We start from the raw sequence: 27,706 nt of genomic DNA on the forward strand, positions 1-27,706 counted from the left end.
GAAACAAAAACAGGCAGACATGCTCAGAATTTGCTTAGGGACTCTCAACTGAGCCTGCATCAGCTGATACAGTTCACACAGTAAAACTTATACAGGAGAAAGGTTATTTTGGAGCTTCCCAGGAGAGTATATAGTAGTAGAGTTGTTGTTTCCAATAGCTGAGCTATTCATACTGCCTTAGGGAAAGATTCAGGTGTCCTCTTAATTTCAGGTGCTCCTCCAGGGTCCCTTTTTACCTGGCATCCACTTGTTTCCTTCAGACAAGAAAGCTTTGACTACAGCTATCAGATTCCAAAGGAAGATTCAGAAGTGTAAGTGGCTGTTGGTCTTGTACACTAACTAGCAGGAGCAGGTCAGTGGTACAAACCCATTTTCGTCCCATAATCTAGCGTGAATCTAGATTGTATTAAGTATAGGGTATTAACTTCAATTGGATGACCTTGAGATTTATGTTTAGCCACCTGTTTTGTCCAAAAACTGAAAATGTGGTCACTTCGGTCTCATCCCTGTTGAATAATCAAGTCCAACAAGGTAATCAGGCTATCCAATGCAGTGCTGCTTTTTGCAAGTCTTATCCCTAAGTTGTGTCACATGGCTAGCAGGCCATCTGAAATGTGGCTTTATATTACTTTTATTCAGCCATTAAAATTTCTCCTTAAACTCTTCTAAGAATATTTTGTAGTGAATAAGGTTGTCTAAAAATTGCTAAAATGTATTCAGAGACTATGAAATCTGTAGTCTTTGTTAACTGGAGCCAATGCACTTAGAACAATCTGGTATGTTTTTTCTAGCTAGCTGTTTTGTATAACAGGGCTAAATTTTTGGCCTTTCACTCACTCAAAGAATTTGCACGTTTCCACTTTACAATATTCTTTGCATGTTAGATTTCTCCTGCTTCTCTCCACTCTCTGATACCTACACGTAAGTTTTCTTTACTGTCTGCCAGCAGCCCTCAATCCTATCCTTGCGTTATCAAAGATGGTTTATATTGTCAAGTGGATTGAGCATGGGGCTACATGCCAACATTCCTGATTGCTTATCTCAGCTATGGCACAGATTTGTGAACCCTTCTGCAAGTCAATTAATCTAATTTCCAGTCTTTAAAGTGGGGATAAAGACATTTACGTAACTATTGGAGCTATTTGTAATCAGCCTGAATAATGAATGCAGTGCTGTGGCATGCATTACTCTGTCCTTATGTCAGTAGATCTGTAGTTTGGCACATTGACAATAGCTTATTTGTCACACTCATGACACTGTTTTCATCAGAATTTAAATTTCTTGGTACATTTTTTTTTTTTTTCTCGTGATTCCTCAGGAATTTTGAATCATCAGAGGCAGTTTGAAATGAGGTTCAAGAGGTAAGAACTATGTTCTTCAACCCTCTTAGGTGTCACTGAAGAAAATGTGTTATTTTTTTCCTGTTCAGTGGAAACACCTTTTGCTGAAAGTAGGTTTGAGTTGTAGATGGAGACAGAGCAGAGCATCTTCATACCTAGCACCTTCTGTGCAATGAATTGGGCAAGCAATAGCATTTTTGTTAAATTACCTCTTTTGTTAATCTAAGGCCAGTCAAATGTATTTCACAGAACTGAAAACCCGGTGGGGGGGGATTAAGAACGATGTTGTTATGCTTATTTCTCAGTCTTACTGTGGATGTTTCTTTAATTCAGTTTCTCTTGATTCAGTCTTCCCTAGTGTTTTCTCTGGGAGAAAAGAAGCACAACCTGGATAATGAGCTATGCTGTTCTGATTACGTTCCTTACTGAGAACGTGCTCAAAAGTGATGTAAGACATCTATTTCTCATGGCACATCAATCTGTATAGAAGGGAAGAGGGGTTACCAGTCTGTTACATGCATCCAGACCAGCAAGTAGAGCTACCAAGATCATTGCTGAACCTGGGCAGCTCAGTGCTGCTATTGTAACTGTAGCCCTTTTATAAATAGGATAGGCTCAGCTGATTACACTCTTGTCTGATCTCTATCAGTTAATGAGGATAAGTGTTCATCAAGTCCAGAGTTCATGCATCTTGCAAAATGTTGCGTACCTGTATGATGTAACTGTGCTTAGAAAAAAACTACCACTTGGAAATGTTTTATAACAGCCAATATGTATTCTTATGGGAAACAGGTCTAGTGGTACTTTTATCTTTCATCTTTATGGATTTGGAAAAATCCCCCCCCATAGCCAACTCAAATGAAAATTTGCTCTTTTGTTAGCTTTTGTAGATGGTATTTGGGTATGGTCAGGCATAGTTAACAAAGGCACTACATCCAAGCATGTCTCCTGCTGGAACATGTTTTACTGCAGCTTTTGAGATAAATGCCTTGACTTTGTGCAACTTAGTGCTATATTCATTCCTGATGCCATGTTCTGTTGTCCCTTTGCAGTTTGAACATCCCTTTTAAGTACCTGAAAGACGCACGTCTCCAAGCTATCATTTTCATAGAACTGTGTATTGTCTCATTAACTCCTTGTAGACTGGGTCGTTAGTACGGCCTAGAAGGAGGAATAAAGCAAAAGTTTGACTCAGAACACTGGGTTTACTTAAAAAATTAAAAATAAATTAAAAAAAAAAATTAAAATGATATAACATTGGCTACATTATTTCCCCGTATGAGGCAACTATTTCCCCCTTTCCAAGTTTGCTTCTTCATTTACTATCACTTCTTTGCAACTCCACACCTATATTTATGCATCAAGGAAGAGGAAAAAATCTAACATTAACACATTCTCAAATTGTGTAACTTGGAAACACTGGAGGTTTGCCCTGATATACAATCTACTGTACGACCTCTTGAAAATTGTATTGGTAGAAAATGCCATCTAGACATTAGAAAACCTGCTTCTTTAGCAACCCTGAAGGATCGCTAAAAAATTAGTCAAGGACAGAATGGAAAATAGTTTTCTGTATTTTAAGAGCTTCTGTCTCTTGTTGAGATAAGTTACCTAAGGAAAGATGAATGTCCAAATCCAAAACTGCTGTCATACAGCAGGTGTGTGTGAGCACAACGTGTGCAGGTCATGCAGGAGTGCGAGGTGTGGCATGAAGTGACCAGGGCCAGCTGGGTGCATAAGTCTGTGCCTGTCCTCGGGCCAGCCCAGGGAACAAGGAGGTGTGTTACAGATCCGAGGGCTGTGTGTGTGCATTTAGCTTGGAGCTGCCTGCTAGGGCTGCACGTCAGGCAGCCACAGCTGTGTAAAGCTTCATTTGCTGGTGTCCTCTGAGGGCACCGAACCCGTAGCTGTTCCACAGTTCCTGTCTGTGTGTCATGACGTGTGGGGTGGGCTCTTTTTTTTTTTTTTGCCTTTCCTAGCCTTTAGCTGGGGACTAACTCTAATTACAGCTAATCTCTAATTGCAAACAACAAGCAGGCGCTCTATAGCTCAGTGAAAACAACTTGTGCACGGGCCTTTCTCCACACAAACCAACAGCTACCACGCTGGCTGGCACAACACCCTCAGCTGGGCTGCGGAGCTGCAGGCAGGGCCCGCCCGGCCTGGCTCCACCTTAATTAAATTGACTCCGGTTAATTACACTTGCCCCCGGGCCGCACCGCCCATGCGCAGCCGTGGTCGGGCCGGCGCAGGCGCTGGGCGGGGAAGGGACGATGGAGGTGCGCTGGGGCCGCCGGCCCCGCTCCCTGCCTTGGCACCGCCACAGCCACCACAGGCAGAACCAGCGCCATAACCACCGCCACAGCCACCGCGGCCGGCCGGCCGGCCTCTGAGGGAGCCGCGGTGAGCGGGGGAGCAGGGAAGGGAGCGCTGAGGGGCGGCTGGGCCGGCGGGAGGGCGAGCGGTACCGGGACGCGGCTGCCCGGGGGGCTGAGGGGGCCGCCACCTCCCGGCGGGGACACCGAGCTTCGCCGCTGTCAGGGGGAGGCTATGTGCTGGGGTTTCTGGAGGGGAAGGGTTAAAGAATAGGCTTGTTTTCCCCGGGTATTTAACACGTGATGGTCATGCTATCTGTGGTGTGGTGCGTTTTTTTTGTTTTGTTTTGTTGTGTTTTGTTTTTTGTAGAATGTAAAAAAAAAGATGCCACTGAATTTCAACTGCTTCCAGGCAGCTGGATCTCAGTACGGAATATTATTTATGTTTTTCTTCAGACAGAGGGTAGTGTCCAGGATACGAAGATCTTTCTTCACACAGGGTAGTGTCTGGATTTGAAGGTTTTTCCTCACATGCAGGATAGTGTCTAGGATATGAAGTTCTAAACTTAAAGAAAAAAGCCTCATCTATGTCATGCAGATGTTCCTTCTTTTTCTAGTTTTCTAGGTGAGAGGAGGTTTAGTGCCATGGGGATGGAGTCATGTGCATGTGAGCTCTATTGGAGTGATTTGTTCAGTAAAATGTAATAATAATACAAACTGCTACAGAATTAAGTGATTAAGTATAGAGGGGTCTGTAGCAGCAGGGCAGCTGATACCAGTTTTTGGATACAACATCCTTCTGTCTGCAGTGATAGAAGAGCTGATAACATGTTACAGAATGAAGAGTTTCTGTGGGCTTATACAGTTTCCAAGAAATTAGGGGAATTGCTACAGTCTCAAAAGCATGTTAAAAGTAGTGTATTTGGTTGGGGTGGACCCTGCAGTAATCCTCTCATTGTGAGGATTTAGGGTAATGCATTTCACAGAGGAAAACTTTGTTACAAAATAGTAGCCAACAAGCAAGCTCATGCAAAGAATGGTTTAAATTTCTGGATGATTTGCAGCCTTCTGTGCATCAAAAGTGCATGGTTCTCATGCTATGTTCGGTGTGATCTAACAGTGGTGAATGTTGCATTGTAAGATGAGTGCATATGATTCTTTCCAGGCTACCAGGACGTGGTTTACATATGTATGAAGGCTTAGTGAAATTGTTTCAAGCTTCTTTTATAGCTAGAATTCTTAGTGTAGGCCTGGATTCCTTAATAACAGTTTAACTTGTGGAATGTTATGGTAGCACTTCCTTCCATCTAAAGGTGGTTTGACAAAACCTGTGTCGAGTTCTGGTTCATGGGAGTGTTCATTTGTAATGATGGAGAAGTTGAAGATGGGATAGGCTGCAATAATATATTTATTTATTTATTTAGGACCAAGGTGACTCAACTTGCTACTTCCTGTCATTGTAACAGGATTTTTATTGTTCAAGTGTTAAATCTCTGTCAGTTGTCCTTCGTTCTGTAATGCTATGCTTCTAAATCTTTTCTTTTTCTGTTTTTCTTAATTTTGGATGTGACTTAGACCAGAGCAGCCTTTTCACTCGTTTGTTGATTTGTGCTTCAAGTTTTTGGATCCAATCCTGGGAGCTGTTCAGTGATAGTTTTGTCCTTATGTCAGGTCTGCTTATTTAATAAAGGTCTTGTGAGGGGATGTTAATTAAACAGTACATGGTGTAAGCTGTAGTTTAAAACATCCTGAATTGGAAAGCATTACATGGGAGGAATATCAAGTTCTTAGGCTGTATTTAGTAGTAGATCTGCGCAATGTCTTTATTCCAGTTTTGTGCTAATCTAATTCTCTTCTCTGACAGCATCTGTCAGATCAAGTTTTCTCAAAGTCACTAGGAAGCACACCTAATTTATTACTTTTTATATAAAATTATTTTTCTCTGCACCTCTTAGTTAATGATGATACTGTGGAATAGGATGGGTTCCACATCCTGGGCTGTCAAATTTTTGTATGTCTATCTTTAGTGCAGATTTTTAAGAAATAATTAAAAATTGTGACTTTTGAGCATGTATGTGCAGGGGATATATATATATATATATATATATATATATATATATACGTATATAAGGAATATATGAATATCTTTGAGGAATGCCCCTCTGAGAATAAGTAGCGGATGATGAGGGACTGCTCACTGCTGTTGGCTTGAGAAGCCTGTTCAGACCCCACTACACAGATGCATTCAACGCAAGAGTAATCTACTTGTTATGATTTCTGGTTATAAAGAATGATCCTTAGATTTAAAAATATAAAGTATTGTGCTTTTTTTTAATAGTCCAGAAATTATAAGTATGTGGTATGTTTGAATATCTACAAACAGATGGTAAATTAGTGTCAAGTTTTCTAACTTCCATTATGGCTTTTTCATAAACCTGATGAATAAAGTGCTCTTTGTTAAAATTCAGAACTCAAAATTTTTTATTCTTACTCTATTTGATGGGGAAAACCATTCAGAATCCAGTTAGCCTGTAGGGGGAAAAATATAAATAAAACACGCATTCAAGACTTTATTTCAGAGGTTACAGACAGTGAACTAGTTTGAGATTATGATTTCAAGAACAAACATTGTAAGAACTTTCCTCATGTGCACACAGATGCTGAAAGACCCTTTCCAGACAGATACTGAGTATCTGATAAAGTCACTTCTTTTCTGAAACTTAGATATCTAAGCAACCTGTTTTCTGTACCTGGTTCAGAAACAACAGCCAAGGATGTATTCCTGAAACTTGATGAGGCTGTGATTACACATAATACAAATTAAAATCTAATAAAAATAACTTCTGTTAAGTCAGATTTTACAATATTTTACATACGTGCTTGCATGATTGGAGAGAATTATTCACATGAATCAACTGGTCAAAGATAATGGAGCTACATTCTTCTAATTTCAGCTGTCAAAAATATGTTGAAACAAGTATTTCCTGAGTCATGGTCACAGGTAATACTAAGCAATGAGTAACCAACAACTAAGCATTGATATCTTTACAAGCACAGGATCTTATCAATTATTAATGGTTGGCTCTAATTGTACCTCCTTGTAGTCATGTTTTTTTAGCGTAGGCATGAGGTGTAAGAGCAAAATAGATTCTAATGTGGTTACGTGGTGGTTCTGTCTAATTGAGTAATCAGCCAGTATTCCTTACAAATTACTACATTTTGTCAAGGCCTTTGTTATCTAAAAGTTGAGATGCTGTGGAGCATAGTACTTGTAAAATTATTCAGATGTTATCCTCTTAACTGTACAGCCAAATACCATTATTCCATGAGTATTTTCCAGAGCCCAAGTCCATTTTAACAGTTACAGTAATGTCCTGATCCATTCTGTACAGGATACAGTAAGAAGCCCATCCAATGTGCTAAAAGCTGCTTTAGAAACATCTGCAAAAATTTAATGAGCCAACATTTTTTCCTGTGTTGAAATCGTTGGAGGAATGTACTGTTCCTCTAGACTTCATTATTTCAGATAATGCTTGTATACAGTTTAGTGTTTCTTTACACGCTGAAAGTTGCTTTCTAGTTTTGTGACAAGGCTTCTTCTATTCAGTTCAAATAATGATGGAAATTTAGATGTGTTTTATTTTTGGGAAGAATGGATATTTAAATTATTTCTCTTTTACTCCTGCAAAATTTCCTTCTACCCAGCTGCTCGTTATCTTATGTTTGTGCTGATTATTAGTGGAAGTGAAATAATTCACATTTGTCCTTATTTCATCTTGTTTGGTTTGGACCATCTCTTCAGTTTGTCACAAATGATTTGGGAATTTCAGTTCAGTCAGAATTCTGACTTGTTTTTTCTCTCTTCTCAGCTTGGTTTTAATCTCATTTTAGTTGAAAACTGAGGTTTATTAAGATTAGATTATCACTATTTTTTTTATTTTTTTTTTCTCTTTCACATTTTTTCTATTGTAGCTTATCCTAGTTTTGTTTGATGTATGTATCAGTTGGTAGGTGACTTTATAGATACCCCCACGTTCTTGATTCCTGGCAAATAGCTAAAGCTCTTTTTCCTCTTCAGTCTCTAAAATAAATTTATTTTTGCTGGATTTAACTGGAGACGCTCTGGTCTTGAACTAAGTGTTCAGCAGCTTCATATGGAAACTGCTGTAAATCTGGGAACATATGAGTTCTAATTCTGATCTTTTTTTCTTTCCAGCATCTTCTGATGATTTTGAAGAACTTCTCAATTGCCTAGATGCTTTTGAGAAGTGTCTACCAAATTGTGTCAACTCAGTGTCTGATACTTGCTCTATTAGCTTGCTAATACTGAGATTTTTCTTCTCTCCCTTCTCTGTCCCTTTTCCCCTCATATTTTTCCACAGGAATTAAATTTGTCCCTCTCTGAGGTTCTTCCACTTCCAGTATGGAGGTGAATCGAGAAAAACTGTGCACCGGTAAGGCTGATGTGAACGCAGATTCTGCATATCACTGCTCAACGTGTCACGATGATGAGGAGTGGAGCAGTACTAGCAGGGGACGAGCTAAGTCACGAAGCCTGTCTGCTTCTCCAGCCCTAGGAAGCACCAAAGAATTCAGGTATGGCTCTTGTTTCTCCCTGCTGTACTATTTAAATAAATAAATAAAAATTAAAAAATGTATATAGGTTTTAGTTTTTGCTCCTCTTTTTATATAACCATAGTCTTACAGCTGTGTTACCTGATAATGAATAGAAAGAACAATATGCTTTTGTGGTAGCAAATGGGGAGAGAGACGATTAGAGAGCCATCCTGTTGTGGTCCATGCTGGATTTCTGAAGTAGCCGTGTTTGTGGTCATCTCTAAATTGGTGTTTGTGTGACTAAGTTCTGACTGGTTCTCACAACTTGCTTGTGATTCAGTATTTCTTGGTAGATATTAAACTGCTTTTTTTGTAGATGTGTTTCAGCAACATTCTGCATGTGCATGTATGACTTCTTAAAGCAAATGGCTAATGTGTTGTCTTAAAGCTTTCAATTTGATTGATGTCTGAAATCAGTACGTCAGTCTGGATTCAAGGAAGTGTTTGTGTTTAAAAATGGATAAGGGAAACATAAGAAATCCTTGTTTTGAAGACAGACTGCACATGAAACTGCTATCTGTAGTGTTATGTGTTGAAAGTCTCTCTTAGTAGAGAAACTTAGTTAACAAACTATAGGTACATTTCCAAGTGAAGGAAGTTTTTAAAATACTGGAGTATATTAATACTTGACTTCCAGTGTCTTGGGATAGGCTTGAACTTTGAATACTTAAGTACATCATATTTCGACCCAGCTTCAGAAGCTTTAAGTACCTTCCAGAAATAAAATGCAAATGCATCTTTACTGGGTGATGTTAATTTATAGCCTGATAGTTGCTCAAGTCACAGCAAAGGAACAGTTTTGTTTGTAGTTCCTGATCTTTGACTGGTTGGCAGAGTTTTGCCTCTTGCTCAACCGCTTGCTTTTTTTTTAAGGGAACTTTAAAATGCACTTTAAAGGGTTGTTAGCCTAAAACGAAATGAGAAATTTAAAAGTGGGGACTAAACTAGGAACAGACCTGTGATCAAAATGGCAAGGCTGTCAAAGCAGGTATCTGCAGTGTTTGTAGTGTCAGAAATAATCCGTGAACATTAGAGTGACTTCTGTGAGCTTTTATAACTGCCCTAGCTGGAGCTGTTGTGTGCTGTGCATCAAAAACCTGTATGAGAATTATGGTTAAGGTAAGGTGACACAGCACAAAATAGGTTGGTGCTTGCAGATGGCATCACGACAGTGAGAAATGTCCATTTTTTCTTGGAGCCAAGTTCCTAATCTAGACTCAAGGCTCTTGTCACGTGGACAACTTGGACAGATCTTTCACTTTTGTGATCTTTGGACCCATTGTAAATATCAAATGGCATGCTGTGGTAGCTGTGTGTCTAGACCTTGTGGGAAGTGTAGCAGAACTTCCTTATCTTGTGATCCTACGTAAGGCTGAGGCATGGACAGAATCACAGAGGCATTGCTCAACAGGTGAAATTCTCCAGAGTTACAACTTTGCTGGCAGAATTGCTGTTGCAAAGCAGAGCATATGTGGGTGAGACCTGAAGATCCCAGGGGAAGCTTTATGGTGAAGGGAGGTATAATAAAAGGCTTTCATCTCAAGAGGCTAATACTTGGAAATACTTGTTTTGCATACATAGTTCAGTCTGTATACTTTAATGTTTTTGGAAAATGTTCGCAAAGGACTGTGCTCTGACTGTGCTGCTCTAGCTGCTATGCTCTGTACAATAGTCAACAGGTAAGTCTTTACACTGAAAGCCTGCTGTGAAACTAGTGTGGTTTTCTTTCTCCACTTAATCTTTAGAACTGAGAAGTTAGGGTTATTGTTTACAGCGTTTTTTCATTAAGATGCTCTACATTAACTGTCTGTCTTCAAATTAGTGTAAAATTGTCACGAGGCATTTTGTAGAATGTCAGACAAAAAGTGATCTCAGGTTTGCTGTGCAGCATTCAAATTGAAGTAGAATCTGCTTTGAATGGGCAAGTACATCTTTCTGAAAGACGTGTAACTTCCAGTGCATTGCTGCTCATTCTTAGCAAAGGCCATGTTGAAAAAAACAAGCAAAATCTTAACTAAATCTATCCAAATTATTAATTGGAACTTTTTGTACACACATCAATAATAATAATATGAATTCTTGCTTATTTTTCTCCTTGAATGTAAGTAAGAAACTTTATAACACATATAACTGATCCAGACAGATAAGAATATTACCATATCCAGATTTATAAATGGAAAAAAATATTCGAATAACAGCTAGGTACCACCTCTATGTATGTGCTGTAGGAGACAAATTTTAATTATCAGTATTCAAATCTTGCGGAAGAATATTTTCTTGGACATGGAACAAATGAGATGTTGCTGCTATTTCTGAAATTTATTATAATTTTTTTTTAACCTGTCATCTGTTTTTGATTTTTAGTAGATGTCTGCGGTTTGTTGTGGTGTTTTTTTTGTGTGTTATGACTGAGTCATCTGGCTGGTCTGAGCTACTTTACAATATACACAATAAAAGGCAGTGTGATGATGATTTATTACTTGCAAAGAATAGGTTAGTTACCAGTTCCTGTGTTAATTGAATTAAGCACAAGAAAGGTATATTTCCCACTTGTTTTTATTTAAATAATTCTAACAGCTTTTATGTAACATTTCAACAGTTACGTGATGCAAGCTAGTTTTACTCTCTAGCATACACAGATTTGCTGGGGGGGGGGGGGGAGGGGGTAAGGCAGAACAGTTCTGACTTGCTCCAGATAATCTCATCCTAGGGCTAAGGGTAATCCTGTGGTTTGGGCGGGATTTAAGTTTGAGGATAAACGACTCTTCAGATCTCATCTCTTGGAAGACAAAGTCTGTATTAACTGTAATTGGATAAATGAAAAATTAGCAATTTTTCTACCTAATCCAAAAATACTTATTTTGAAGATTGAAGGCAATGATTTTTGTCTACATATCTTTTAGATTTATGTAGGAGTAAGCAAAGAAATTTAAAGATTTATATCATCTTTCCTCTTCAGAATTTATTTTGAGATTTTTTAGTAATGAAATCCTGTTAGTGTCCTGGTAATTCTGATTTACTTCACAAATGTTAGGTATTAGCAGTATTAAGACTGTCATAGCTCATGAAAACTACTAGAAAAACAGGCTTCTTTACATCTATCAGCTAGTGAAGTGGAAATCTTACTATTGAAACCTTACTATTCCTTCCTTCTCTCCCTGATTGCTGGAGTTTCTAATTCAGGGTCAGTGCTTAAGGAAGTTGTAAAATATTTAGAGTGCTGGAAAACCATGCCCTTTTACAGTCCTGTGTGATTGGCCAAGGTACACTTCCTGACTGCAGTAGTACTGTTAGCAAGTCTGCTATGTACTGGAAGAGGTGAAGTTACCAAGCAACCTAAAAGTAGTTTTGTGAAAGTGAGGTGTGGAGGGTCTATTCTATTATCAGTGTTTCCACTTGCCTTGGAAGTGGCAAGATGTATGCTCTGTGAGATTGCAGTGTGATCTGTTTCTTTATGTGGTGGAATTCATTCATGTCACTAAACGGTAGAAGGCAAAACTGCCTGAATAATGGTTCATTGCTTGTTCTCTTAAGAATTAAAAAAAAAAAAAAAAAAAAAAAAAAGTGTTAGTCTCAGGCCAGGATGTCTTCCATTTATCTTTCGAGGGATTAAATTAGTCTTACAAGCACTCCTCTGTTAAATAACCTATTTTAGAAAAGTCAAAAGCCTTGTGTTCTCTGAGGGAGGTGGAAAGAATTGGAAGCTGTTTTTAACATGATCAATAAAAAGGAATATTTTTTTTTTAAATCAGGTAATCTAACCTATTACCTAATAAAATGTACTGAATTCTGATGTAGCAGATACATATCTCTGTATGCCTTAAAAATTTAAAGACCCATGTTTGTTAATTTATTAATCACAGAATCACAGAATTTTCTAGGTTGGAAGAGACCTCAAGATCATCAAGTCCAACCTCTGACCTAACGCTAATAGTACCCACTAAACCATATCCCTAAGCTCTACATCTAAACGTCTTTTAAAGACTTCCAGGGATGGTGACTCCACCACTTCCCTGGGCAGCCTGTTCCAGTGTCTAACAACCCTTTCAGTAAAGAAGTTCTTCCTAACATCTAACCTAAAACTCCCCTGGTGCAACTTTAGCCCATTCCCCCTCGTCCTGTCACCAGGCACGTGGGAGAACAGGCCAACCCCCACCTCACTACAGCCTCCTTTAAGGTATCTGTAGAGAGCAATAAGGTCGCCCCTGAGCCTCCTTTTCTCCAGGCTGAACAAGCCCAGCTCCCTCAGCCGCTCCTCGTAGGACTTGTTCTCCAGGCCCCTCACCAGCTTCGTCGCCCTTAAGTACAAAGATACAAACTAAAAAGCAAGCTTATGCAGTTGGGACGTTGTTACTATGATAGACACACACAAAAAGAGTAACAGCAACAAGAAAACCTGAAGGTCTTGTCCTGGTATTGTGAGATTTTTTTTTTTTTAACTGCTTGTCAAGACTTACACTTTTTCCTTAAAAAAGGAAAAACCTTAAAAAGCTGTGTTATGTGTCTTTATGCTGGATTTAATCATTCTGCATTTCCTGTTCTAAAACTGTATGCTCCTAGATAAGTTGTAGTTCTTCAGGAAATGCAGAGAAGACAAAACTGAGGAGTCAAAAAAGTGAAAAATGTGTTCTTCAGTTATTTAAATTCTTTTTTACTCTAACTTTGGAAAAAATACATATTTTAAAAAGATATATTACATGTCTAATTCTGAAACAGGAATTATTTGTACTTGATTCCATAAATGTAGGATTTTTCCTTTTCACAGTAATGAGACCTTGAAAATGGTTATGTTTTTATAATTTGAGATTTCTCTACTTTTTTTGTATCCCTGAGAGACCAATGTACAGTTTCTGTTTTGTACTGCCAAGGAGAGTTGTGACTAAATAGAAACTTTGCAGGCTTGCAATGAGTTCACAGAACCAGCTTGAGGAAAATTTGGCCATCTCTTATTAGAGGCTGTGGTGCTTCCTCTATGCACAGTGAAGTTTAAATGAATGCAAGAATATGTGCCTAGTACTGCCACTTAGGCTAGCATTTAGTTATGTCAGGAGGGCATAAACTGAGAGTGAGGTTTCAATTAAAATCACTGTCAAGGAAGTAGGTACAGGAGTTAAAATTTAGCTTTGAAATGTGTGAGCTAATATGTGTAAAATTATATTGGCTACCCAACCACAAATGTAGGTTTAAGAAATGGACTTTGTCCTTCATTGCCTAACGTGACTCTTTCAAAGATGTGGTTTTGGTGGTTGGGGAACTAATAATACCTAGTTTGACATAATGTTTCTTTTACTACTTAACTTTTTATGTCCAGGAGAACACGCTCCTTGCATGGACCATGCCCAGTGACCACATTTGGACCAAAGGCCTGTATGCTGCAAAATCCTAAAGCAATTATGTAAGTACTTGTCAAATGAATGCTTTCGTGCTTATTCTATGTGAAATAAGTTTAATTTTCTACTATTTATCCCCAAATCAGCATTGTTTGTATTTTACCTGATGTTCAGAGACTTCTACCTTGCTTGATTGCCAAGCTCTAGGGCGTGCATTGCAAAAATTGGCATGCCGTTTATATCACATGGTGATCCTTTGAAGAGTCTGAGAAGAGAACGTACAGCACTGCTGAACTGGATTCTCAAGTAAAACCAATTAAACATGTGTTACCTTGATCTGCATATTAAAAAGTATATATATGAATGTCACTGGTTTTGTTTTGTTTTCTCTGTGTTATAATAGGATAAAATCAGTATTTGTCTGTATGGACTTCTAGTAATCTTGCCAGTTGGAATATTTCCCTCAGGATAACAGACATAAAACGGAATTAATTTTACTTTTACCTTAGTAATTCACGTGATGTTCTGAGGCCCACAATCCACTATCTAAACTAATGGAGTTTACTCTTAACCCAATGTATATATTTTGAAAAGAAAATGAACCATTTCACATTAAAAAAAAATAGGACAGGGCATGCAAATAGTATTAAATACTGAAGTTTTGTTTAGACATGTTTTGCATAATCTTCAATCCTTAGTTTGTGGTCAACAGTGGCAACGGTAATAAAGCCTTTCCAACAGAACCAGTAAACTCCATGTGTATCAACCACCCATACAGCAATCTAATTATGGTACAGAGAAGCAATGGGTAGCATTTTACTTAGTCCACAAAGAAAAGTGTTTCTTTGTGAGAGAAAAGCAAATTTTTTTACGGACAGCACAAGGCAGAGGAATTGCTCTGTGTACTGTGAAATCTCAGCTGAGGAAAACCTTCTTCCTCTTGGTATCGGGCATTTGAGCCAGTGGTTTGATCTGTGGCACTTTCTGTCTGAGTGTCATCAAGGCAAGTTTTTGTTTTTTTTAGCCTGCTGATAAATTTAGTGTGAAAGTAAGGGTTCATTTGTACTCCGCAGGCATGCAAATATATTTTCTCCTTTTTAAAAGTTCTGTTTTATTGTTTGGACTTTACACTTAACATATTTGAATTAAATATTTATTTCCTTAAATCTATACCTAAAATAACAGTGGTCTTCCTCTAAGCAGGTTGGTGGTATCTTAACTTCTCCTACACAGGTGTGGCGGAAATCTTGCAGTATGTGGGAAGTCTGAACTTCCTTATTCTTTCCACCTCTTCTAATGTTTGTGGCTTGCTATACTGCCCTGCATGTTTACCCACCTGATCCTGATGAATATGCTCCTCCCTGTGGGCTGAGCCAGCACTGGGCAATATAATAATAGTGTCAAGATCAGTTGAGTACAGAGGCGGTAGGCAATCCTAAATGCACGCTACTTGCCAGGGAAAAGCCTGCTTATGCAGCGTTCAGAATAGCTGGGGAGATAAGGGCATGCTCGGGTCATCAAAGAATAGGGCTATTTGACAATCAAATTGCAAATTACTATTCTTACTACTTGTAAGATTTTTTCTGTGACTTCTTGTGGCTTCTAAAAACAAGCATATCCTTTTTGCTTGTGTTTTTTCTTCTCTACTGTCACTAGTAATGTGAAACTCTCTTCACTGGAGAGGATATAACAGAAAATCCTAGTTTTTATCTTTGGGCTTCAGTTAGTCAAGGGCTTGGTGTCTATTTAAATGTTAGCGTTGAAAAAAACTACTTTCTGAAGGCTGTATTTTTTTTTTTTTTTGAAGTATATTTTCTGAACATACTTTATATAAGGGAATTTGCTGTAAAGCCTCACAACGTTTTATTGGGACTGGTTGAAATATTTAGCTGAGGGGAAAAGAAAAACCTTCAAGGAAAAATGTTTTCTTTTGAAGTAGCAGTTTCTTAGGAATGTATTAATGCCTCAGCCTTTTTTTGGAACTGTTGCATTTGCCTGACTTCAGGAAAAAAAATGAAGATATTAAAGCATGTTATGAATAATTTTTCATTTAGAACTACGTGGAATTGGTGAGTATGACTGAAGTGGGCAGACTGTCTTTTTGGTTTGAATAAAGACTGTGTTAGTTCTAGGTTTATTAAGTGAAAAGCGATGCTGCAATCTTTAGTTCTCTGCCAGCTTTACAAGGTAGCCTGGTCATGTTGAAATATTGTTGGGGGTGGTTTCTCTACGGCTGACTTTTGCCTTTTAGCAGTATTTAGATTTGAGGAATTATTTAAAATAACTCTTTTCTGTACTCAAGTTTATTTCTTTAGTCACAGTTTGAACTGGAAATAACATATAAATCTTTGATTTGTTTGCAGCTGTTTGAAAGGGCTAAACAAAGTTGCATTAATCAGTGTTTCATTTTAGTTTTTTATTTTTATTTTTAGCTATTGTCAAGTCAGAAGAAGCCTTATCTGAGATTCAGGGTGATATTTTCGACCAAGTATAGCATTTTTCAAAACTCCCCAGCCCTGCGTCAGGGGCTAGACTCCAATTAGTTGATTGAGGAACCCTTCTAACTTTCCCTCTGTTCTGTGGTCTTTTGGCTGTAAAATACAATGAGTTGAAGTATAAATTTGCTGTTGAAAGCCTCTACGTGATCCTGAGTATTTGTACTCTTCTGTGTTATGTAATATTTAGAGAGAGTGTTGGCAGTGTTTGTGAGTAAAGGCTGTTGATATTAGACTATTAGTCTATAGTTTCTGCTGTATTTATATAGAATATAAGCATCTTACTTTTTTCTTGAAAGTAAAAGGAGCAGGTTATGCCACTTCCAGCATCAGCGTCTGTTTTATTTTAACCCCTGAAATGCCAAATCCAAATCTTTGTAAATTTGGCTTGTTCAGCATATATACACTAATCCGCTTTGCTTTACGGATTATATCTGCACCATATGGAAAAGGATGGGATGTCTGTAATGCACAAACTACAACTGTGAAATCATGTAGCTGAGAAGTAAATCCAAATGAAGAAAGACGTTACATCTGGGTATTCCTACATCAACTAAATGTGTTACCGAACAACAAGTACTAAACTCATTTTTACCCCTAGAAAAACACAAAAACAGTTGTGTACATATATTTAGTTCTTGAGATTCTCAAGTCTTTGAACAGTCTTGATAATAAGACTTGTCTTGGTTTTGTGCAGGGAAAAAAAGCATCATAATTCCAAACTATTGTATCCTTCTTTCTGTTGTTCCAGTAAGGCATGTGATAGGATATATTCTTAACTAGCCAGAATGTTGTCAAGGCAAAATGTAGTAACGATTTTGAAAATCTGTGGGCATTGCAGTGTCTCTCTGCTGTTTCTTGCAGTTACTCAATGCTTTTAGTCACCCATTTGTTTCTTTTATAATGACCTTTTCTGATAATAAGATGTTTTAAATCTAACTGTCCTAAATATTTATGTTACATTGTGCTTTTTCTATTCTTTAGGCACATTCAGGATCCAGCAAGCCAGCGGTTGACATGGAACAAACCTCCCAAGAGTGTCCTTGTTATTAAAAAGATACGTGATGCCAGTCTGCTACAGCCTTTTAAAGAGCTCTGTGTGTATCTTACTGAGGTAACAAAAAGTCCATTCTTTTTAAACTGTTACAAGAAACTTTACATCTAACCTGTTTTCAGCTACTGATTTGGTTAAATGTGGAATGTGTAGGACTGTATAATGCAGATGGAGATTTTAACTACTGTTCATACATTTTAAACCAATGCAGATTATAGGCAGAGGCAAGTACTTTAAGAGATTATTAACTAGCTCATTTTACCTTTTTTAGGTGAACAATATGATAGTGTACGTAGAAAAAAAAGTTTTGGAAGACCCTGCTATAGCTAATGATGATAATTTTGGACCAGTGAAGAAGAAATTTTGTACCTTTAGGGAAGGTATGGTAATGACTTCTTAAAAGTAAAATTGGGGCATGGTACTTATTTGTCTTAACGTTTTCTTCGTCATTGAATTAAGTTTGTGATGTTAAGATGTCTCTTGCAAACAGTTGTTAACACATACTAGTTATTTTTTTTTATGTTTATGAGTTAATGTTGGCATGCTGCACATAATCTATGTTAGGAATTTAAGACCTTTGAAAAATGGTAAATCAAAATTTGTATCTCAATGTTGCTTCTAGATTACGATGATATCTCCAATCAGATAGACTTTATCATATGCCTGGGAGGAGATGGGACCTTACTTTATGCTTCTTCGCTTTTCCAGGTTGGTCTTTATTGGAAATAGACTTAAAGGCCTCTTTTTTTTCTTTTTTTTTTTTTTTGAAGTATTTTCAGATTTTCTTCTTTGTAATCAAGGACTGTGTTTGTTCTTTGTTGTTTGTTCTTTTTTGTCAAGCCTGTTTTACCTGATACCTTCTGAAAATAATGCATATATGAGCTGCTTAGTTTAATTGTAGCTTTGTTTTTTTATTATGAATAGTTGAAGTTGTATCAATAGTCAAAATATTTACAGGCAATTAGTTGAAGTATTAATTGCTTTTATTCAGTAGCTTTTAAATTCTTTTCTTTATTGATAGGGTAGTGTACCTCCAGTTATGGCTTTTCATCTGGGATCCCTTGGATTTCTTACTCCATTTAATTTTGAGAATTTTCAGTCCCAAGTCACTCAGGTTATAGAAGGTAAATTTAAGGAGACAAGGTGTGGTGTTTCTTTTTGTTACATTTTCTGTAGCTTTTTCCAAGACTGGTTAACCTATTAACCAACTCATTTAGGTAGTCCCATAAGACTGAGTCACAAGAAATATATACTAAACTAAAGTATTACATTATATTGACACATTCAGTGCTGCTTTCTATACTGTTGTGTAAAGGAAAATGGCTAAGAAATATCTTCGTCTGGTGTGGAGTAAGCAAGTAGAGGAAGATGCAAAACATACATTAAAGGACAGCTAAACTAATGAATAGAGTATAGCTGTGAAGTCTATGGTAGTTTGTTCCTCTAAGAAGTGTGGTGATTAAATAATGAAAGGTCAGGCATATGAAATAATTGAGGAAGGAAATAACCTGTTCCTTCAGTAGGAGGTAATTCGAGTTGCATCCGAAGTAGATTTCTGAAAAGATGTATAAAATTCTCACATTGCTAGAAAGCTTTTTTAATAGGTGTTTCTAATGCAGTAATTTTCTTCAAGCTAAGCTTTTGTCTCAGTGTAGATCACTTGAGCCTAACGTTGTTTTCTAATCTTGATCATATCCATATAGAGCTTAAATATACTTTTTACTTTATAAAGAAAGGGAGGAAAGATAGGGTTCAAATTTGATTTTATTTTTGCTCATTACTACTAAAAATCAGTTTGGAACTTTAATCAAATGTAGACAATTCTCTTGTGAATGAAACTGGGAACATTGCACGGGAAATAGATGAATGATATTTCATTCAGGTTGCTAGTCATTGCAGTTTTCTTTAATACACTAGCATAACTTTCTTGTACTTTCTCCTATATTTTGCTTCTAGGCAATGCAGCACTTGTTCTGCGAAGCAGGCTGAAAGTGAAAGTAGTAAAAGAGCACAGAGAGAAGATGACAGTACAAAATGGTATAGAAGAAAATGGAGTGGCACCTACAAATATAGAGAAAGAAGTGGGCAAGCAAATTATGCAATATCAGGTTGGACTGCAAAATAATCAAAGGAACTAATATGTGCCTTGTAATTTGCTTTATACGTTTTATTATTACATTCCCATTTTTGTTAATTTACTACGTTGTCCCAGTAGTGTGGGACAGATCCATATTGACATAGGGCGCAATGTGCGCACTAAATAACGAGGAAGTGTTGCACCTCATTTCTTTCTGTAACCATAAGTGCTAATATTGTACTTTCCTGTACTAATATTTTCCATCTCTTTTGAAAATGAGTAGCTCTAAAATGGGATTTCCCAAAGACCTTATAAGTGAAAAGCCTTGCACATTGCTAGTGACAGTCTTCTGCAAATAACTCTTAATTCTTAACATCCTGTAAGTAAATAAATGAAAACTCTTCAACTGGCACTTAAGGAAACAAAATTGTAAAGAGAATCTATTTTGACAGGTACCAAATCAGTATAATTTTTCAAAGATCTGGAAAATATGTTTCTGCTTGTCATTTAATCCATTGCCAAACCAGCAATAGCAGACTGCTGATACTTGATGTCATGGCAGGTCCTAAATGAAGTCGTTGTGGATCGTGGTCCTTCTTCTTACCTTTCCAATGTAGATGTCTTTCTAGATGGACACCTGATAACAACAGTGCAAGGAGATGGTGAGTCTTTTTCTTGAGCTAAAGCACTTGTCAGTTCATGTGTAGACTGTTGCTGTTGTACTGGACAATGCTTTTTCTTACATGGAAACAAAACCTCAAGCTCCTGTTCTCTGTCCTGGTGACAGAAAACATAAGGCTGTAAAGAACAGGCCAGATTTTTAATTGTGGAATCCATAAATTATCAAGGAAGCCTTAAACGTAAGGGTTTTTTTGTTTGTTTGTTTATGGGCTTGTGGAGGCATGTGACAGCTTCTTTGTGTATGATATTTTAGAGCAAAGGGCAAGAAGTACCTCAAAAACTTGCTTGAATATCTGGAATTTGCTGAAGGGCTCAAATATAACTGATGAAATACAGAAGCTCTTAATTCTCGTAATTCTTAAGCTTTAGAGACAAATTAACATCTCTGTTCTAAATCCCAGGTTACACATATTTCTAAGTTTACACCATTTATGTGAGCCTATAGGACAAACATGTCGTACCAGGATCAGAAGAGTTTCTGACTTCTTGTGTTTCACAGAAGAGTTGTAATATAATAAGTCAATGTATTGATATATTCTCTGTTATATTTTCATTAGCAGTCCTAATTCTTAGTCTTCTTCCTAAATAACAGCACTGATTCTAATATTAAAGGAAGTGAAATTTTTGTGCTTCCTCAGGAGTCATCGTCTCCACACCAACTGGTAGTACTGCGTATGCAGCTGCTGCAGGAGCTTCTATGATTCATCCGAATGTTCCTGCAATAATGATCACCCCAATCTGCCCTCACTCATTGTCTTTCAGACCTATTGTTGTTCCTGCTGGAGTGGAACTCAAGGTTAGCTTATATTATTTCTCTTTCCAAATTAAAAACTTTCTCAATAACCATGTGAACCTGACCAAAACAGAAGAGGTCAGGAATTACTGTGTGTATCCTGCATTCTTTCATTTGTAGGAGGACCAGATCAAGTCTGGTCGAAGAATGTAGCTTTGTTTAAAATAATATGCCCAGTAGGAGAACACTTTACACTGCTTTCTGCTGGATTGCAGTTGTGTAAACTTCTGCAAAATGGCAGTACATGCATTTACATTCGGGCAAAGAAAATTTTAAATCATTTCTGCTAAAGCACATGTAAACCAGTAGAGTTTAAGGGAATGAAAAATTCTACTTTCATGGCTAAACAACAAATGTTCTAGATCTAGAGTATGTTAGTGGTAATACTATCTGTAAATCCCTGATCAATTTTGTTTATGCTGTTGTGCAGAAAAAAAGGGCATATAAAACCTGAATATAAAATGGACTTAATGGGTATTTTTAACAAATGCCCATGGGTAGGGAAGAAACCCTTCCAGCTTTCAATCTTCTGTAATGATAAGATAATGTTCTTAAGGGCTATAAGGGCTCTCCGAAGTATCTTGAAAGATTAGGATTAACAAGTGTACACTGGGGTTTATGTTCTTGTTTTATGAAATAAATTGAATATTTTATTTGAATTTCACTTATTTCCTCTTAATAGGAATGCATGTTAAATATGAGCAAAACTTCCTAACTCTGACAGATTTAGATCCATTACCTATTAGAAATGTGTATTTCTGGATTAATTTAATATACTTTCTCAAAATTGATGCTAAGTCAACACATGTAACTGGGTTAAGACATGCACTGGCTGTAGCTGGAAGGTCTTTCTGTTTTTATAGCCTTGGTATACAGAGGGGTTTTTATTGCATATAAAAAAAATATGTATATATCCCAAACATTAAATGAATGTTTGGAACTTGTGTGATATGCTACTGCATTGCTGTAAAGGACAGCTTACAAATTTTTGTGCAGCAGTAAAATTTGAGGTGTAAATTCTTTACTACTAGGGAGGATGGAGAAGGTGTTCCCTGCTCCTTGAAAAATGAGGTTTGGGACCTGAAGGTTAGTTTTTCTCTCTTTCAGATAATGCTCTCCCCAGATGCCAGGAATACAGCATGGGTTTCATTTGATGGAAGGAAGAGGCAGGAAATATGCCATGGAGACAGGTGAAATATTTTTTTTGATTGTAGTACTTCTTTAAAAGTGTAGAAAATACTGACCCCTGCACTTTTTTTGACAGTCTGAGCAGAACAAGAAGGGTTGCAGGCAGTGAAGTAAAAAAGCTTTTATAAAGCCTAACATCTCTTTAAGCACTTTTAGCACAGTTTGTGCTTTATGTATTCATATGAGTCTTTTAGATCTTACTATGAAAGCAAATGAAGTATTAAGACAAAAGCATGTAACATTGCATGCTTAGAAAGGAAGATGGACATGTCTTGACACTCTGTCATGAACTGTCTGTTCCAGACACTCTGTCTTGAACTGTTTTATTTCCTCTTAGGTTGAAAAGTACATAGGTCAGATCAGGAGACTAGCAGGGAGTCAAGCATCACATTTGGCATTTGATCCTTTGTTATACACTAGACTCCTTAGTGATGTCACTTATTGCTAAAACTTAAAATTTCAAGGCCAAGGTAGTAGCTTGAATTTTCCTTTGTCCCAGTGTTGAGCTCATGATGACCAGCAAAAGAATGTGGTGCTAGGCTGCGTAGTGATTAGAAGATTTAAAAAGTAAATTGCTGTTTATTGCCCTTGACTGACCTGGGATATTCCTGTGTTGTTGCAGTATTAGCATCACTACCTCTTGCTATCCCCTTCCTTCGATATGTTTCCAAGATCCTGTGAGTGACTGGTTTGAAAGCTTGGCCGAGTGTTTACACTGGAATGTTCGGAAGAAGCAGAATAACTTTGTTGAAGAAGAATTTTGAGAGTCTACATCTAATGAATCATGGGAATGGAAAATGGCAGTATCCCTTTTATATGCTTTTAAAGTTTTTGCTAACGTGTGTGGTCACCATCTCAGACACATATATAGTGATATACTTTATATCTGTCTGATCTGCTGATGGCTGGAAATATTGTGCTGCTTCCTGTTCAGCAGGAAAAGAAATTGAAGAAATGAGGCGGATTGTTATAATCCACTTTGATGAATTTCCTTTAAACGAGCAGTCAGAAAATGGGTTACTTCAGATTGGTATTGACAACCACATCTGTAGGTTTGATTGTAACACAACTTACCAATAACGTGGTAGGGTGTATGTAGATAGATAATAGAAAAGTGGCAGTAGAAAAGAGGCATGAAAATAGTCTGTTCAATTTGTTATAGATGTAATTCCATTTGTTAAGACTTATATGCATATAAAAGCTCTAAAAAAAATTTACTTCAAAAAAACAAAGCACTTCTTTTTCTTTTTTTTTTTTTAGCTTAAATACACCTCCCCCAGAACAACTCCCTATCAAGACAACTTAAAATACTTTCTTCTTACTTGCAAATGTGACAAAACCTGTGAAGGAACACAGCTGTTTTTATGAATAGATAAAAACAGTGTTAAAAAAGTATATGTATCTCCATAAGATATATAGTGCTCATGAAGAATGTTTTTTTTGTGAATAGATGGAATTAGTGAAAAACAAATAACACATGCACAAACACGCACACACAGTGCCCATTTGTTTGAACAGTGTTTGACCCTTGGCTGTGATCACTGTGTAAATATCCTCCGCTAGCATGGACGAGCATTTGCTTGTGCTGCGTTGGTTATTTCAGTGATCTTCATTTTTGCAGCTGAGCTAGTTTGTAGCTCTGCAGTTCCTGTTAGTGGGAATCATCAGCATGTTGATTTTATTTTTGTTAATTTGCTAGAACAAACGGTAGTGTTAGGGACAATATAGTAAAAAGTAAATAAAGTAAAATCTCCAGGTATTCAGGAAGAATCTGGACTTCGCTTACTACTATATTGCATAGTGCTACTATTTTCTTGAAGGCAATAGTGTCCTGAATGCCCTTAACTTCCACAGGTATCTTCCAACTCTGGGTGCTGAGTAATACAGAAAGGGATACTGCATTGGTAGGCTGATAAATGAGAGGACACATTCCCAGTAGAGTAGCAATGGTGCCTTCAGCACATTAAAGATATTCTAAGTCTCATATGTACTTTTTTTAAGATGCTTTCAGATGTTTCTAACTTCTCTGTACATATTTTATTGTATGTGCTTTTCTGACAAAAAATAGTTTGGGAAAAAGAAAAGGGTTTGTACTGTACTTTAACTGAAAAAATCAAACCCAAGAATAATGTTTACATTTATGTTCTCTGTGGTGCAGTCTCATGGTCATACTACCCAAACTTCAGCATTTTCACAGTGTTGCTGTGTTGGCCTTTGAAGGAGTGGACATTATCAGTTAAATTTAAGGCTATGTCATAAAACTGCGGAAGAGATATTTTCTTACTGAAGAAGGTGGGATTTCCTCAAAAGTGGAGTGAGAAGCTGTGTTAACTTTTCATGATTGTCTTATGTTGTTTATGTGGTCCAAAGTGGTAACGGGAAATGTATTAATTTCTGAACTCTGCCTAACGTTCTGTGCTCTAATGGTTTAAATAATGTCTCTACGTTTTGGATGCTGCCCTAATCTGTCTAATTGTATTAAATCAAGATGAGAGCACTTTTCCGTAAAAGAGGAGCAAACTCTTAGTTAATGATTTAAAAAAAAACACAATGAAATGGTGTTAATATAAATGAATATTCATTTTGTAAATTTTGTAGAATAGAATATTGGTTTACTTTGGTCTAAACAAAAAACTTTCGTGATATCTTGAGAATGTCAAGATAGCTTTTGAGATTTATCTTTCACTTGAATCTGCATTAATTGTTTTATCACTGTTTTGAAGCTGCTTACGGGTTTTCTAAGATGGGGGTATTCAGTTATTAAATAGCTGTTTACTTTTTGAGCTATGAAAAAAGCATCAAACTTCTTGCTTTGAAACTATTATTTTATTTAAACATGCAATAATTGAGAAGAGGAACAGGGTATAGTGGCTAAATAAATATATTGTTTAGTGAAAAATAAGCAGAATACCAGGCACACTAGAAGGTGGAAATCATTTCGTGGAGGTGAGGTGAAATTAATGAGCCTTATCTATCTAGTATTTTTGTAAAGATAAAACTATATTCAGCACTTTTTATTTATGCTTTTATAATAGTAAAACTATCATTTAATAAATTGTAGAAGTTTAATTTGCAGAGTGCATAGTTCATGTAAACAAAACTTACCTATTTCTTCTAAATTAGATCTGCTGGAGTTGTCTTTAAATTTATCACGTACTGCAGTTGAATTACTGCCTTTGAGGCTTCTGCAGTTTTGCTTGTACAACTTTTCCTGCTTGATAACAATATTGTTTGGATCACTGCTCAGCCTAGTAGAGAACTACAATCACTGACCACAGGAAAGTAAGTCATATGATGGCTTTAGTCCTTTGCTTTTTCTTCAGAAAAGCTCCTTTGATTATAATTGTACCAGCTGCTTTGTATCAAAATGCAGCACAAATTACTTGTGTTAATACATTACGAATTGATTGAATTGTACAAAGTCTCTTTTCAAGGCCTTTAATCTGCAAACCAGCAATTCGCAAGCAGGCTAGTGAAGTTTGATCAGCACTCAAGTTTTCTTCATATTTAACTGCTTGAAGTGTGGGTAATACGTTCAAACTACATCTGAATGATAAATGCTCTAATGCAGACTGGGTTATATTGGAGGTAAAAGCTTATTTTGTTGATGTAGCTTAATCAAAGTAGTTTGAACTGTATTAGTAAAACAGAGTTTTGCTGATTTATTTTTATTTTTATTTTTTAATATGATGGTTGGAAATATTACTGTACCTGTAAACACTTTCCAGTCTACATAGGGCCAAAATGGAAGCTTGGAAATCGGTTTAAAAAAAACAGTCTCTACTAGAGAGTTCAAGTTATTAAAAACTGATGTGGTGTGGTATAAAGCAGAGTGTACTAAATTTTTGAAAGAGGAAAAATCTTGTTACATATTGTTAATGCTTTGAAAACTTGTTTTAAATACTGTTGAAATCAAATATTTTTCAATCCTTTCAATAAAATCTTTTTTGTAAAGTTGCATTTGTTTAGCAGCATTTGACTGAGACTATACAATTAGGTATACACAATTGCTTACTTGGAAGATGAATATCCAGTGTGGATGTTATCTCATGGATGGTAGTTTCTGTTTTTTAGAAATATATGTAAGGCTATTGTGATTGTGTATGTCTGATACAAGTCTTTTCTCAAAAGTTTCGAAATAAAAGTTTCTGGATTTAATGTGTACATTGAAACAAATCTTCCCTTCAGCTAACTGGGCTACATTAACTAGTTTTTTGAAGGTACAAAAGTGGAAATATAGCTGCTTTTAAATGGAGTTCATTTGCTTCTTTGGGTGCTTTAGAAAGAGTTTTCCATCTTCTGTTGCCTGCATAGCTAAAAACTCTTGCTGTCCATAGCCAAAATGATAACCCAGCATGTCTGTGACAATGGCACTCAGTGGCCTATGCAAGAAGCAGGGAAACAGTGACACCGAAGACTGGACTCTCACTTTTACAAGTAAGATGATTCTTTTGAGATGATTTATATGCAGTCTGCTAGTCCTGAGTTGGCCAAAATGGGCGTTTCTTACTATCCACATGAACTAGTTCTAGCAGAGGGCTGCAATGCCAGGGTTTGTTTAATCAGTGAAAAGTACTCTCCACCTCCCAGCACTCTGGTCTTTCCCTGGTTTTTCGCAGCTGAGGAAAGTACTTACACAAGCATTAACTTCACTGACGAAACTGGAATGTAAGAGAACTTGTCCTCGTCTGATACCTACATGGACTTCATTGAATAGTTTAAGAAAAAAAATAAAAAAAAACAATTGCACTCTTGGCAGTGCAGTGTGTATCTACATAGAACTTGCTGATTAGCATGCTAGCTAAGTATAGTACTACTTCAGTATTTGTAAAGACCTTGTGAAGAAAGAACACATGGATTTCCAGAGGAACTTAACAAGACCTTTGTCAGGAATAAGAACGTTTTTCTGTGAAAGTATGAAGCTTAATTCCCCAAGGCACATTAACACAGTGCTGTTTTTGGGGAGATAAATGTTTGAATGTGATAACATCTTTTTTTTCCCCTTCCAATGATACAATTATTTCTGCCATCCCCTTGCTATGAAGACAAAAGGAGCATAGCACAAGCCTGCTTTCTTCAGATAATTTTGGCCAAGTACATGCTTCTTCCAGATTGCAGTCTTCCCTTATTGTTTCTGCTCTAGGCGAGACCTGCTGCATGTTTGCTTATTTTAGAAAAGCATTGAATATGCTTAATTGTTTTCCTCCATTTCAGCAACAATACATAGTCACATTTTGACTTGTGAAATGAAGTCACAGTCATCAGCTGGTACTCTCGTACTTTCTCTTGATACTGCCAGCTGTATGCGGCCTGACCATAGACATTTAACCTCTTCATGCCTCTATAAAATATATTTGTTTCGTGTTGGAAAGATTAGGATGAGAAAAATACTTATACAAATCTTGAGATCTCTGTAAATTTCCCTACTAAGCTACAACAAACTATTTTGACTACATTTTGCAGTATGTGTGTACCTGTCACTTAATGATGTAGCTGAAGAGGAATATGATAGCAATGTTTACAGTATATGTAAATTGCAATTCCACTCCTACCCAGGGTAGTGTGAGAAAGCAGGTACTACAGAGCTCTTGGGACCTCCAGTCAACACCACCAATGAGAATGAAGGTAGGGCAATCCACTTCTAGCCTCAGTAAGAAAAGTCTGACAAGCAAATTATCTTTGTTATGCTGGTGTATTAATAACACCAGCATTTATATTAACCATGTGCCCCTCTCACATGCATGTCATGAACCTTCTGCAGTTCCAAAGCAAAATCGGGAAAAGGAGTGAAAGCTGTGTTGTCCTGTCAGCAAACC

The 27,706-nt window shown here is 37.0% G+C and overlaps 1 protein-coding gene across 3 annotated transcripts; it reads left to right on the forward strand.

Moving 5' to 3' along the window:
• Positions 1-214: 214 nt before the first annotated feature.
• On the forward strand, positions 215-26,048 carry NADK (NAD kinase). Of its 3 annotated transcripts, none has more exons than XM_084495420.1 (12): positions 215-311; positions 8,038-8,251; positions 13,584-13,667; positions 17,082-17,211; positions 17,423-17,531; positions 17,774-17,859; positions 18,173-18,275; positions 19,108-19,259; positions 19,791-19,890; positions 20,548-20,705; positions 21,810-21,892; positions 22,513-26,048. In XM_084495420.1, the coding sequence occupies exons 2-12, from the start codon at positions 8,079-8,081 to the stop codon at positions 22,652-22,654; spliced, it is 1,320 nt and encodes a 439-aa protein (XP_084351546.1). In that variant the 5' UTR covers positions 215-311; positions 8,038-8,078; the 3' UTR covers positions 22,655-26,048. The 3 variants fall into 3 exon arrangements, with proteins under 3 accessions (XP_084351546.1, XP_084351545.1, XP_084351547.1); XM_084495419.1 differs by lacking the exon at positions 215-311 and adding an exon at positions 3,586-3,743; XM_084495421.1 differs by lacking the exons at positions 215-311; positions 8,038-8,251; positions 13,584-13,667 and adding an exon at positions 13,735-15,671.
• The last annotated feature ends 1,658 nt before the right edge of the window (positions 26,049-27,706 follow it).

This window comes from Aythya ferina (assembly GCF_964211825.1).
Source record: "Aythya ferina genome assembly, chromosome: 21".
Classification (NCBI taxonomy): Eukaryota; Metazoa; Chordata; class Aves; order Anseriformes; family Anatidae; genus Aythya; species Aythya ferina.

Bases quoted from the DNA above. Each gene is read 5' to 3' on its own strand.
- NADK (XM_084495420.1), top strand. From the start codon at position 8,079: ATGGAGGTGAATCGAGAAAAACTGTGCACCGGTAAGGCTGATGTGAAC. The intron at 20,706-21,809 runs GTTAGCTTATAT...TCTCTCTTTCAG, and splicing joins CTGCTGGAGTGGAACTCAAG to ATAATGCTCTCCCCAGATGC. The intron at 21,893-22,512 runs GTGAAATATTTT...GTGTTGTTGCAG, and splicing joins GAAATATGCCATGGAGACAG to TATTAGCATCACTACCTCTT.